This window comes from Heliangelus exortis, chromosome 2 (genome assembly GCF_036169615.1).
Source record: "Heliangelus exortis chromosome 2, bHelExo1.hap1, whole genome shotgun sequence".
In the NCBI taxonomy this organism is placed as follows: domain Eukaryota; kingdom Metazoa; phylum Chordata; class Aves; order Apodiformes; family Trochilidae; genus Heliangelus; species Heliangelus exortis.
The window spans coordinates 10,587,196-10,600,898 of NC_092423.1; the positions used below are offsets into that span (position 1 = coordinate 10,587,196).

Consider the following 13,703-nt stretch of genomic DNA (forward strand, 5'->3'; position numbering starts at 1 on the left):
TCTTTGTCTTAAAAGCTCTGCACACTTCTCATTCTGCTTCAAGTGTTTTGCTCATGAATAAAAGCAAGACAGACAACTAGAATCTGTAACTAAATCAAGGTATATCCCTCTAAGCACATACACAAAACTCCTGCATCTAACAGAAAAAAAAAAATAGAAAAAAAAATGTAGTTCAAAACCCATCACTAAATTTGCCTCAAAGAGCTTACGACTTTTCATACCTGCTATCAGCTGTGAAAAGGTCAGTTCTCTAAACAAAAAAAAGTTTAGATAACAGCAAAAAATATTTCTGGCACTCTGGAAAATCCCATTACATTTATACTTTTGAGCACCAAAGACAAATCCAGTGCAAAACTATAAGCAAGTTCATGGGTCAAGAGAACGAAAATTGAGCAAGTGAAGGAAAGAGGACAAATGCAAACCAAACCAAGTGATGCAGATGCATCACTCACCACCTCCCACAGCAGACCAATGCCCAGCAAACATCCAAGCACTGGCTATCTCCCAGGAATCCACTTCAGTCTTTATTCCTGACCATGATGTTATATGGCATATAATATCCCTTTGGTCTGTTTTTGAATCATGGCTGTTCATCCTCCTCACTTCTTGTACATCCCTAGCCCACTTGCTAGGGAAACACTGGGGAAAGCCTTAATACCATGAGAACACTGCTCAGCAACAGCTAAAATGCTGGTGTGTTATCAACACTGTCAATAAATCCAAAACATGGCACCATCCAGGCTACTGTGAAGAAAATTAATTCCATTCCAGACAGACCTAGTACAGTATTTTAGTAAGAAATTGAAATTTTCCCCTTTATAGTAACTGATCTGATTTTTTAGGCTAACAGTACCCCAATGCTTTACAGGAACTCACCTCTCTAACTTTAGAATGAACAGAAGAACTTCTGGGAAGATGAATTCCATGATGCATGAAGTCCTGAATGCAGTTATGTTCAAGTATCTACAATAAAAACACACTCATGCTACTTGTACACACAATAAAACACTAAATACTGTAGGCTGTGCAACAACTTAGTTTTGTCTGAAACAAACTGAAAATAGTCTTTGACATTTTTTTTTTTGTCTGGCTTCTACTTGGCCAAGGTTTTCCATGCTAGGGTTCTCCACTTAAAGTGATTTTCAAAATTTCAAAATATGCAATTAATCTGATTCTGTAAACCAAATCTGGAATTCAAAAGCACCTCCACACATGTCTCGGTTTAAGAGTACCAGGATAAAAGTCAAACCAGGACAACACAGTAATAAAGAATTATTTGAAAATGGAACTTGCTAATTGAATAAGAATTATCCAAAATTTGGCTGTACCATTGCTGTGATGCTTTAATTATCTGCATGGAAATCCACAAAAAAACAGACAAATATCTAAGCTACCAAACATATAGACTTGCACACACTGACCAAAAGCTTCAATAAATCAGTGTGTTTACACAAAACACGTGCTGAGCAAGCTGATCTAGTGGGAGGTGTCCCTGTCCATGCATTGGAGCTGGACCTAGATGGTCTTTAAGGTCCCTTCCAAGGTGCTTACATGCAACCAATCCAATCACAATGAGCAAGCATTCAAAGCATGAGATGCTCTTATTTCTTTGTAATGCTGAACAGGACCCTTCCTTCAGGAATAATTCCGTATGGCTTGCTTAGGAGTGATTCCAGGCTTTAAAAGTCATGTTTTCTTAACCTTGAAATTCAAAACTGCCCAAATAAAATTTCAAGAACATTATTACCTCCAAGAATTCTCCAGACACCTTCTTCCAGGCCCTGAAGTAAACTTCTGAAATGTATTCCATTAAGGATCTGTATTAACATATGGAAACATTTTAAAGCAAGTGTCCTAATCATATCTACGTACAATTCACAAAGGTAATAACAAAACTAATACTATTCTTACATTTGTGCAACATTATTTTTACAAGAAGCAAGTATCTTAAAAAGCCTACAGTGATAACTACTGAAAAAACAATTAATTGTTAATAATAAGCCCCAAAATTATTTTAAAACACAAGAGAATACTTATGGTGAGAAAGTTAAAACATCAGCATAGACACATTATCATTTATTTCACACCAAATGCCTCAATGTAAAAATGTACAGGTACACATTAACATAACTGAAAGAATTAGAAAGTCTCTCTGATTTTAATATAAAGAATTACTTCTATAATATTGCCCTGAATAATGAAAGGGAAAAAAAAATACATGTTTTTCATCCACCAGCCAAGTTTTCAGGCTATGAGCCTGCAAAGCACTTCTTATTAAAATGTCTATATAAAATCTTGCCACATTATATTAGAGATTGCTCATAGAAAAAAATAAAAACACCTTACAGAAGCAGAAATAGACTTGCAATTCTCACACAAACATTGTAAGCAATGCAGCAGTTTACACAAAAGTAATTTGCATTAGCTAATGTTAAGTAAGCATTTTACTACACCTATAATTGTACACATAAGCATGTGCAGAGCAACTATCAAATGAAGTTGCTGAAACAATACAGTATTTACACATCCAGCAGATTTGAAGGTTTCTGAATTCTGATTTATTTGATCAATATACTATGTATTTTAGAGTGTGAGACAAGATTTTAGCCCAGCTCTTAAGGATCATTAAGAACTCCATGGTGCATACCTTGGAAAGAACTGTAATTGGTTTTTAACAGTTCCATGTATCATTTTAATGAAGTTTACATTCCAGCTGAACAAAAAGCTCAAGAATCTTCTTCCCTGTTGGGAGGGGGAAAAAAAAAATGTGTCAGATGCCAGAGGAATACCCAGTTTAAGAACCAACTCAAAAATCAGTAACTACAGAGCTCGAAGATGAAAAGAAATGACACCTCTAATTTTAAAAAGCACAGATGAGATAGTTCCAGAAAAAAAAAATCTTTGTTTTTTTAACAGAATTCAAGTATTATTGTTATTTTTATTGTACAGAATTTGTACATTATTCTACAGAAAATGTAGAATCAGTACATGGATTATTTATCTGCTTGCATTTCCTTCAATGTGCATTCTGTTTTGGTGTGACTTCCAGTGGTATTTCATAATAAGGAACTGGGCAACTGAGGACCCTCATCAAGGACACCCTCATCAACACAGCTTTTAAATAGAAAAAAGTTTGGTTCCTACTGTCTTGGTGCATATTAAAAAAAAAAAAACAAAACTGAAACTTAAAAACAACATAGCAGTTCTTCACTGACAGAAATATAGGGAGCCAAATAAAATAATTTTTTTGCTGTACATTTTGCTGTAAAGTTGGGTTCTTTTTATGGTACTTTAAAAATAGCCTATGGCAATGCAATCTTCTACATGGAATGATTTTGAAGAGAAAACGTTTTGCTACAATTATCTGTCTCCAGTAAAAGAAAAACTGCTATTGAAGAAAAGAATTATAAAAGGGAATGGTTTTAAATATTGAGAGATGTGCACTGGAAGCAAGACATTTAGTAATTATTACCTAGGGATACAAGAACTGGAGTGATGATTTAGACATATATTTCTATACTAAGTCAGAAACAGGAATAAAAGATACTTCTATACCAAGTCAGAAACAGGAATAAAAGATATGTTCCAAGTGAGACAGAAATACCAACTGTATATAGCCTGGTGTCAGAGCTCGTTTGTCTTGTAATTCTATGTACTCTACTATAAAAAAAGGCTTAATGCAGAACCATTAAAAGTAATCAAATAACCAAAACTGACTGATAAGAATATCACAGCAAGATAAAAGTTTGCTTACCTCTTCTTTTTTAATGTGTTTTACACTCATAAAACACTGAAGCAATAAGTCCTTGACTTCATTACTCTCCTCTGAATCATAATCAAAACAAAGTAATGTCTGATGTAGATTCCATAGACGAACTATATCTGCACCCTGACAGGAAAAAAAAATAAAATAAAAGGCCATTATAGTAAGGTAACTATAGCTTTACCATGAACAACAATTTAAAGGATTTTTAATAATGAATTTTAAATGTATTGTTACAGGTATAAAGTTTTCAGACTGTGAAACGGAGAACACTGGTTGATTAACCGTATCAGTGGGGAAAATTACTAAAAAATGTGTAACTGCAAAAATACTGACTTCCAACAAATGAAGACATGGTCAAGGATAGTGAGAAAGGCAGTATTTAATGTTAAATAAATTAAAACTGTATTGTTCTGCTTTTGAAGCTTTATACAATAAAATCGTTAACAGCAAAAAATAAAAAGAAATAAGGGAGATATTTTCTGTAATTGAAAAAAAAAACCAACCCAAAACACACCACAATACCCTAACTGACACATTAAAAGAAGTTTTCAGAGGGATACAGACTAGGAGTACAAGAAGCTTCCCGCATACTCTCTGAGTAGCTGAACAATGCACTTAAAACATGAATTAACTGAAAGAGGTAATTATTATTTAAACCTTAATCACTAGACTTCAGAAATGTGTGACAAAACCTAAAAAGAAAAGATGATAAAAAAATCAAATTCAGCTGCAAAATTCAGGCCAAAAAATATTTAGTTTGTTCTAGAGAAGACATCATTTTAGGATAGTCCTTTTACAAACAACACTAAAAAGGTACTTTGTAACAAATACGTATCCAACTTCCAATAACTGAAAACCACTCGGACATTGAAAACAAGTTAGTTTGAAATAAACAGGCATTTTGGTGAGATAATCTTTCTTGGAATATTCAGTAGTTATCTAAATCTATACAGCTTCAGCATACCGTAGCAGCTTTGTTCAAGCTTTTTCTTAGCAGAATGACAAATAGAGTCTTTCCCAGCTGCTCCTTTCCTTCCAGTCCTTTCTCCCACCACATTTCACAAACACGTTGGAGTGCACCCTGTAGGACTCTTTCAGATTCAGGTAATGCAGGAAAAATACCTACAACAGTAATAAAACAATTATTTATTGCAATAAACCTAGTTATTTATGTAAAATATTAATATGTTAGCACACTAACTATACCCCCCAAAGTAAACCAGTTATTGCCATATTTGCATATCTAGTGACTTATTCTCACTAGGGGTATTTAGACAGCTTTCTTAACTCTAAGGTTTTGACCAAGTTTTTGGATGAGTAACAATGATCTGAAGTTTTGCCTTAAAATACTACAAACCACAGAATATTGGGTGAACAGCTGGGAGAAAGAAAACAAAGTTCTGTGTAACTGATTTTTAAGTAAATGCTCCCTTAATTTTGTCTCATAAATAAAAACTCAGAACTCCACCAACTTTTCTCCTGTAAATTCTGTTCGTGAGGCGAGTCAGGTCAACCAAAAAAGCAGAGTATACTCACCTGCTAAAAACAGACAGTATAATACTGTATTCTACAGCTAAGAAGTACGCACCATTTAATATAAGAATACATTCTAGAAGAGCTTTGTAGTTTGCAGTTTCATCCACTACAGGTATGGAAGCAGTAACTACAGCTGTCACTCCCTGGATCACAGCTACAGTTTGTTTCTGAAAGAAAGACAATTCTACATTTGACTTTATACTTAGAAGATAATTATGACAAGACACAAACATGAAGAAAAGAGAGTAAAGCTGAACTGTTATTTAGCTACCATTTTGAACAAAGAGTTTACTGGCACCCAAAAGCCATGAGATCAGACAAAAGCACACATTCTAAAGTACATTTGTTTCAAGAGGTTTGAAAAGGGCTTTCAGCTCCAGCTGGTAGATAACTGCAACTGTTCAGGTCTATCCACTCCATCATTAAAAATTTCACCTACAACAAAACCACTCAAACATGCACCCATTTCACAGGTAAAAGGACCATCATTAGCAGAGTCTTGTGAAACTCAAATGTGTAGATCTGGTGAATTTAGATTCAGGTAGAAAATTCTATAGACCTCTCTAGGTATGACAGGTTATCCACAAGCCTCTAGGCCTCCCTAATGATTTCACCACTGCATTTCCTTTTTCCTTCCAGAACTATATAACCCTTTTCCCTGATATTCTCACAACTACATGGAGTGCAGTACAGAAGGCAGTATATGAGGGTCTGAGTCAGAGGAATTCTGTATAAGCTCAATTTGTGAGAGGGGTATTCAAATCTAGATTTCATTATCTTCATTCAGTTAAATGAAATAATAAGACAGGCAGTGAATTTCTTATAGCAGATGCTAAATACTTAGGAAACATCTGAGATAACAACATTACTGAAATAAGACATACGAAAAGCCTACTCAACTCCAGTGAAAAAATTAAAAGTCCCATCTTTCATAATTAAAATTATCAGATTAATCTTTTATAGATAGATATAGATTTTAATCTTTTATAGACCAATCATAAGCTTAACCTGAGCATGATAGTCAAGATGTCAGCTGAGATTGGAAGAGGGAGATGATGTTTGGAAGTGATAACCCCTGCATGTTTTCAGATGCTATGAAAATATCCCATCTTACTTTCCAGGAAATAAGAAATATTCACTTGTTCGGGGATTTTTTAAGACAATTTTTACCATTACTGGAAGTGTGTCAACTTCCATGGCATTATTCCTTTCATCATCTTCGATCCTTTGCCATGTTTCCACAGGGTTCTCCATCAAAGTCCCTGTCAATAGCTGTGTCAGTCTTTCCCATAGTACTTCCTTTTGCTTTCTTGGCAATTCTTGAAGAAGTTCATTCAAGTCGAAAAGAGGAAATTTATTTTTCTGTGTAGGGTCAGAAGATAGCACACAATTCCACATCAGTGAAGTAGCCTATATTTCATCATCCTTCAGTTTCCTAAAATTAACTTTTTTTACACTAAGGATTAATTTCCATTCTAGTGATAGGGATAAAATACCTTTTATAGAAGTCATATTTCTTTAAAGAAAAGCACAAGAAATTCCTATCTCATAACTCTGTTGTGAAATGAGTGCTTCTTTTTGAAGTCTTTCACTCTTGATAACAACACTACTGAACACAAATCACTTCTCTAAATAACTACTATCTCTCATAGGGTTCTAAATACTTCATTCCAATGGAGACAATTCCATATCCTTAGCCAAGAAGTTCACAACTACACAGAAGTCCATGATCATATCTTTTTTTATCTTAAATATAGATTGTTTGAGGGTGTTGAAAGAAAATCCCTATGCAAGGAGTAGAAATGTAAGAGTCAGTACAGCCATAGGGACTGCACTACAGATTTTGGGGTACAGTCTGCTCTGTATACTGCACTATTTTAAAGCACACACACACATACCCCCAAACAACCCCTACTCTCACCCCCACCAAACCTAACTCCTGAGCACATTAACCCCACACATCCATCTTAAACAATACTGAGTGGGAAGCCTCTAGTCCCTGTAAGGGACTTCACTAAAAGACTGATGTGAATGAGTCCATGATGTTGAAATGAAGTATTTTTAGTTTGAAGATACACTAAAAAACAGGCATCAAAAAGAACAAAAAGTTGAAGGGGAAAAGAAAAATGGAAAATAATTAAAGGAGCAGCAGCACGTATTAGCAGGTTCCCAGAAGTGTAATATTGTTACATATTTTTAACAGAATTTATATCCTATTCTACAGCTGGAACCAAATTCAATAAACCTAAGGACACAATGTGAGTTGTTTGGCCTTCTACTTCAAACAAACCCAAAAGACAGGATACTAAGGTGGTGCTATTTTGAACAAGAATTACTATGTCATAATAAGATTAGAGTTCTCTGGTCTTTTTCTGGGCTGATCCAAGAATGACATATAAGGAGTATTCCAAAACTTAAGAGGGGAAAAGGATGTCATTGAGCGATAGTCAGACCTGTGATTCCTAGTTTCCTGTCTAAAAAATAATGTAGTTGAACTGGAACAGGATTAACTGGAAAAATTTAACAGCACCTGATAATGACATCGATGAACAGCACAATATGGTAATATTTCTAAAAGATTACAAAGAAAGAGAAGTGAAAAGGTCATGGCAAACCTTGAGGGAATCCTGCAAACCCCTGGAATTTTAGCAGATGTGAATGAAACAAAACATTGAGAGAAAAAGAAAACTAAAGGGATGGGGGATGCAGAAATAAGAGACAGTGAAATAAGTAGTGATGCTAAGAACAGACCCTTAAAAAAGTTGAAAAGGCAAATTCTGAGGCTAGAGCCTAAAATAGAAAAAGCAGGGCATAAATGTAATATAAAAACTAAGCAAAGTGGTAAGACTCTAACCATGCTTTTCGCTTCTTTCTATTTATACATCTATTTCAAAAGGAAAAAAAGCGCTTCCACAGCCTCCTCCAGAAAAGCAGTGAAGAATTATTCAGGGGAGATCCTAACATAAGGATACTCATCCTAAGATGAGACATGGTCAAACACCCTTCATTGCTGAAGGTTTCAAATAACTCAGGTCTCTTAGACAATCAAAAATATAAATAGAAGTATATTCATGTTTCCTTATGCCATAAAGGCATGAAAAGAGTTTCAATCAACATATTCACTCTGACTGGTGAGGTACAGTTTCCTGAGATATTGGCAAGAGCTGGTACCTGTTGCAAGACAACTCCTGTGAAATGGTGATGAACAATCAAGGAGAAAAAAACATTTTTAACAGACCAAGATATATTAAGAGAGATTACTGGATGAAAACAGCAGAAAAACATGACGAAACTAATTGACAAGGAAACACTGCTAGTACTGTATGTGAATCTAAGCAGAATAGTTTCTTGTTAGAGTTTTTAGATTTGGTGAAAAGTAGAAGGAAACTTGAAGAAAGCAATCTGTTAATAAAGTTATCATCTATAATCACATACAGGAGCGCAAATGAAAAATTAAGTAAATTTCTTTGAAAAAGAGAGTCAGTGATGTCTGGGAGACAAACCTTTCTAAACTTACTACATAAAATATGAGCCCTACATAGGTCTATCACATCTGCTACATTAGTAAACTAGTTTGTGTCTCTGATGACACAGAGGTAAATTAATCAACATACTTTAATCTGATACATGTAACATCAGGAAAATGCTGATTAGAAAGCTTCAGAAATAAACCTCGGAAGATTATTTATTAAGGCTAGCATGTTTAGGAGATATTTAGGAGAAATTTTGTATATCTTAATATCAGACAAACTGTAGCTTAGTGGGAAACACCACAATGCAAATTATTATTGCTGAGTACTGTGCAATATCATACACACAATATAAGAAGGAAATTTTAATTAGTAGATTTCTGTGGATTCGTTTTGTTGTTCCTCTGGCTTCGCTCCACACTGCATTTAGAGACAGCAATCTATCATATCTAAACATTCACTGACAAAAAATCCTACCAAGTGTCATTACACACAGACTAAAGAATAAATGGACAGCCTAAACTATCAAATGAACAGATGCTAGTGAAAAATGCCTCTGCTATGTTTGTATATTAAGACATATTTATTACAGAATAACAAACTCTTTCATAAGTAGAAATTTTTTAAAAGACTTTATCAACAGCAAATATTTTATATTATCACAGTATCAATTATTTATTTTTTAAAAAGTAAACGGCATATTAAAAAATTAGCTAGCTTTTAAATAGCAATTCCAGATTCCACAACTTTTTCAACTATGTTCCCTTAAGTGCCATTTGAAATTATTTTTTCCACAGCAATTATATTAGCATATCAACAGGTACCAAAGAAATAGCTTCTACCCCTATGTCACAAAATTTCTGCACGAAAACAGACAAGATTCTACCTGTAATGCATTATGTGGCTTACTTACAGGATCCTGAGTATAAAGCAAGAAATCTTCAATCGACTCTTTAGACACAGCTTGTAAAAATGCTTCACGTTTCATTGTGTTCTTGTTTTTCCTACCTGTATAAACAAACCCAAATGTTAAGAGAAAATTCCTTATCTGAAAATAAGATAATTGTTGGCCTCAGTGGAGAATATAAGAACTTCATCTACATAGTTGTAAGAGATGTTTCCCTTTCCAAAATACTTTACAACTATCTGAATCAACATGTGGATTCATACTGTCAATGGGCTACAGTATTTGCATGCATTCATTTTTGTCCTCTTTTTATTAAATATGTCTTAAAACATAAGCACTTTTAATGGATACTTTTATTTTTAAAGAAACAGTATAATCCAGCACATACCCCCTAATCCCCACAGCCATCATTCCCGATGATAGTATTTACTCGTATAGAAAGTGGTGAAGGCAGAAAAATATTTTATCTTTCTCCCCTGTCAAGTGAAGATTACGGGAAACAAGCAAGATCACTAGATGATCCTTGATGTCCCTTCAACCAAGCATTCTACAACTCTATGGCTGTGTCACCAAGAGCTTATTTCATGCACCGAAACACCCCTTCCATCCTAGATGACTCCTGACGTCCTTCTTCCATCCCTACCAGTTGGAAGCCCGGTTTACACAGCCTTTACTGGGCGTGGAGCCACAGAACGGGGAGGGGGCACCGTCCCGATCATCCCGGGGCTGGTCCCTTGCCGGGCTACCCCCATGTCGCTGGCACGGCCCCACAGCTCTCCCTGAGCCGCCAGCAGAAGGGGGAAGAGAGAGGACAGCCGGGCAGCTTACCTGGTGCTTCCTCAGAAAAAAATCCTCTACACGTTACGTTTCCATCAACGCGGAGCTGCCTGCACAGGAGGGAAACAAAAGCGGCGACCGCCGGGGCTGAGGCGTGGAAGGGCCGGAGCCTCTCAGCACCGCTGCTCACAGAAAATAAACACCGTTTGTACGAGAGTCCCGCCGCTCCGCTACCGGAAGGGGCACCAACCCCGGGTGCCGCTCAGAGACGGAACGGGACGGGCCCTTCCCCAGTGTACCCCTCACTCAGCCCCTTCCCGCGGCCCCCGCTCCCTCCCTCCCTCCCCTCCCGCAGCGCTGAGGCGGGGACCGGCACTGCGCGCGCTGCCCGCGCTTTCGAATTCTCCCGCGGCGGCCGTTGGGCGCGGGCGGGAGGCGGGGAGGGGGGGAAGAGGGGCGGCTCCGTTCCTGTCTCGCGAGAGCAGCGCTGAGGGCAGGGGAGGGGGCGGGTCTGGGGAGTGGCTGCGCCCTCAGTGCCGCCGAGGTTTGAGAGGGAGATGGGGCGGTGCTGGTGCCGGGGCAGCCCGGAGTCCCGCGCAGGCGAGTGTCGGTTTTGCACCCCTGCCCCGGGACGGCGGTAGAACTCGTGTTTCCGCCTTTTCAGCGCTTGCTTGGGTGTTCTGCGCTTGCGTTCGTGTTACTCGGAAGGGCTGAGGGTTGCTTTCTGTCAAGTGCCGCCTGGGTGACTTCTGGTGCCTCAGTGCCAGCTCCAGCCGAGCCCTTGGCTGTCCCCGTCCCTCAGAGGCCACGTTTTATGTGGGACAGGGTTGAAGAACAGGCTACTGCTGTAGGACCAGACCTCTGAAGGCATGGACGAGACACCCTAAATCTCCCCGAAGAGGGCAGGCCCAGTAATGGGCACGTCTGGACAGCCACAGCCTGGCCATGAGTGAGGAGATCTCTGGAAGCCGTTCCTGCCGCTTTAAAACGGCTTCAGTGAAACGATTCTCTGCTGCTCTCACCTGCTGTAATAAAGGTCAGGGTTAAGGTTAGCAGCATCCAAGCAATTGCTCAGAGATGGCTCACAGATTAACATCCCAGCTTACTGGTACCTTCCTATAGCTATCTCTTAAATTTCAAAGCCTTCAAACCGTGGAAGAGATGTTTAGTTAAATTTATGTAGAGGCTCAAGAAGCAGTATGCCTTCTTTCATGGATCTTGCATAACATGAATGTCCTATTCTTACAAAAACAACTCTGCTAGCTCACAAAGCCTGCATCACCCATTGAATTACACCAGAGACTTTTTTTGTCCAATAATATTTTTGTTACTAGTGTTGACAGCTATGCATTTTATCTTAGACACAGTGAACAGTACCTGTATTATGCACTCATCAACCAAAGCAATGAAGAGCTAAACAGGCTGATCACCAGAATTTATAGATCGGGTAAGATAATTGTATTTACACTTCCACTGCTAAGGATTTTTTTTTTAATATATCAGGAAACGCTGCATTCTGTTCCTTCTCAAACTTGATTTGCAGCGCTCGGAAATAGCTGGACTCAGTTCCTTAAATTAACCATAATCAGATTTCAAATTCTGTAATACTCCCATTTGTCTGAGCTCCTCTACAAACCAAAACCAGTCAATATGTCTTATTAAGGGCTTTATTTATTTCAATTTTGCATATGCAGTAGCATAATATTTCTCAGTATTTCTGAGTTGTTGGCTGTTGAGAAGAGGTACATATTTGACATCGCTCACTTTCAGTCTGTGGTAGTGGTGCTGCTTTGCCATGTTACTATGCAAATAAATAGAACACCAAAATAATTTCTGTAAAAGTTCTCACATCTGATTGGACTTTTCTGGAGTGTAATTTTTAAAAACGATATAATTAAGATTTTGCTCTATATTATATGTAAAAATGCACTATTTTGAAAGTAATATTTGTCATGTAGTATTTTCATTTTTAACACAGAATCTTCTTTAATCATTCTACCTCTCACAGTATTTGTTTATATTCAGGATTAATACTAGAACGTTTTCTGCTGTATATATTTGATTTACAGGCTTTTTCTCGTTTATTTTTTTAAGTACTTGAGTAAACTCTTTGCCTGGTTTATTATGTTTTAAGGACTACAGGATGAAAAATTATTTATTTTATGCTTATTCCATATAGTTACTGTTATTCTGTATTGCTTTAAAAACATACGTAAGAGATCACTAATGTTACTGAAAACAAAGATGAAAACTGTTTCAGTTCCTGAATTGTCAACCAAATGAATGTGAAACTACTGAAACAACTGGATTTTAAAAGAAATATATGCCAGACAAAAAGTAGTGCAGGCAGCATAGGTGGATGGGTTGCATTACTTGACAGCTGTAATTGAGATGGTCCTGGACCCAAGGCAGGAACATTGTGGCAGAAGGAGTTAGCAGCCCCAATCTCAGCTTCTTGAGCAACAGAACTGCACACCTGTGGTTCAGTGCCACTCCTTGCCTCTACCAGAAGCCAAACACACACATAACCTCCCCAGGTTATATTTCCCTCATGACAGAGGCTTGTCTCCTTTGAAGTGTGGAAACCCAGCAAATTAACAACATCTACCTACCAGCAACCACAGAGAAAGGTCCCAGGAGAGCTGGATCCCTGGGCAGTCGTGTGAAACTGCATCTGCCCTCCAACCCCCTCACGGTGCAATTGGCATGCACTGACTTCCAGAAGCAAACTACCAAAAGAGGGGAGCATTTTGCTGTTCTACAGTAAAGAATGATGAAGAATTATGGTTGTTTCAAAACCTATAGACCTGACTTTATTTCTCATTAGGTATTTGTCTAAGTTCAAGAAGTTTGTGAAACAGCTTGCTTTAAATAAGTTGTATGAGCAATCATCATACTGGTAGAACAGTAAAAGTGAACAAAAAAATATGAAAAATGACACCTATACATTGTGTTGTCTTCCCTTCCTGCACATGTTAAAAAACTTTTCTATTTAAGATCCAAACTCATGGTTTTATTTATAATTTCTCTTGTGGACTGAATATGTCATTAATACCTTGATTAGTCTTTTAATCAGATGCTACATTAGTCACCTGGTTACTGTTTATTTAGTCAGGCACATATCCTTTAGCAAACAAACTGAAATATATTTTAGCTTATAAAGTTTGTCGCATAGCAACAACCACAGAATGATTTTTTCCTAGTACTGAAACTGAAAGCTGACACAGATAACAACAGACAAACACCA

General features: G+C 37.3%; 1 protein-coding gene across 1 annotated transcript in view; it reads right to left on the minus strand.

Annotated features, from left to right (window-relative positions):
* NCAPG2 (non-SMC condensin II complex subunit G2) overlaps positions 1-10,882 on the minus strand; it is a 36,890-nt gene extending 26,008 nt beyond the window's left edge. The window contains exons 1-9 of the mRNA XM_071734751.1: positions 10,508-10,882; positions 9,686-9,780; positions 6,473-6,664; positions 5,355-5,469; positions 4,731-4,888; positions 3,755-3,889; positions 2,648-2,742; positions 1,748-1,817; positions 877-963 (exon numbers count right to left, since the gene is read on the minus strand). Of these exons, the coding sequence (XP_071590852.1) occupies positions 877-963; positions 1,748-1,817; positions 2,648-2,742; positions 3,755-3,889; positions 4,731-4,888; positions 5,355-5,469; positions 6,473-6,664; positions 9,686-9,760 (927 nt within the window). The 5' untranslated portion in view covers positions 9,761-9,780; positions 10,508-10,882. The remainder of the gene's footprint in view (positions 1-876; positions 964-1,747; positions 1,818-2,647; positions 2,743-3,754; positions 3,890-4,730; positions 4,889-5,354; positions 5,470-6,472; positions 6,665-9,685; positions 9,781-10,507) is intronic.
* Positions 10,883-13,703: the final 2,821 nt, after the last annotated feature.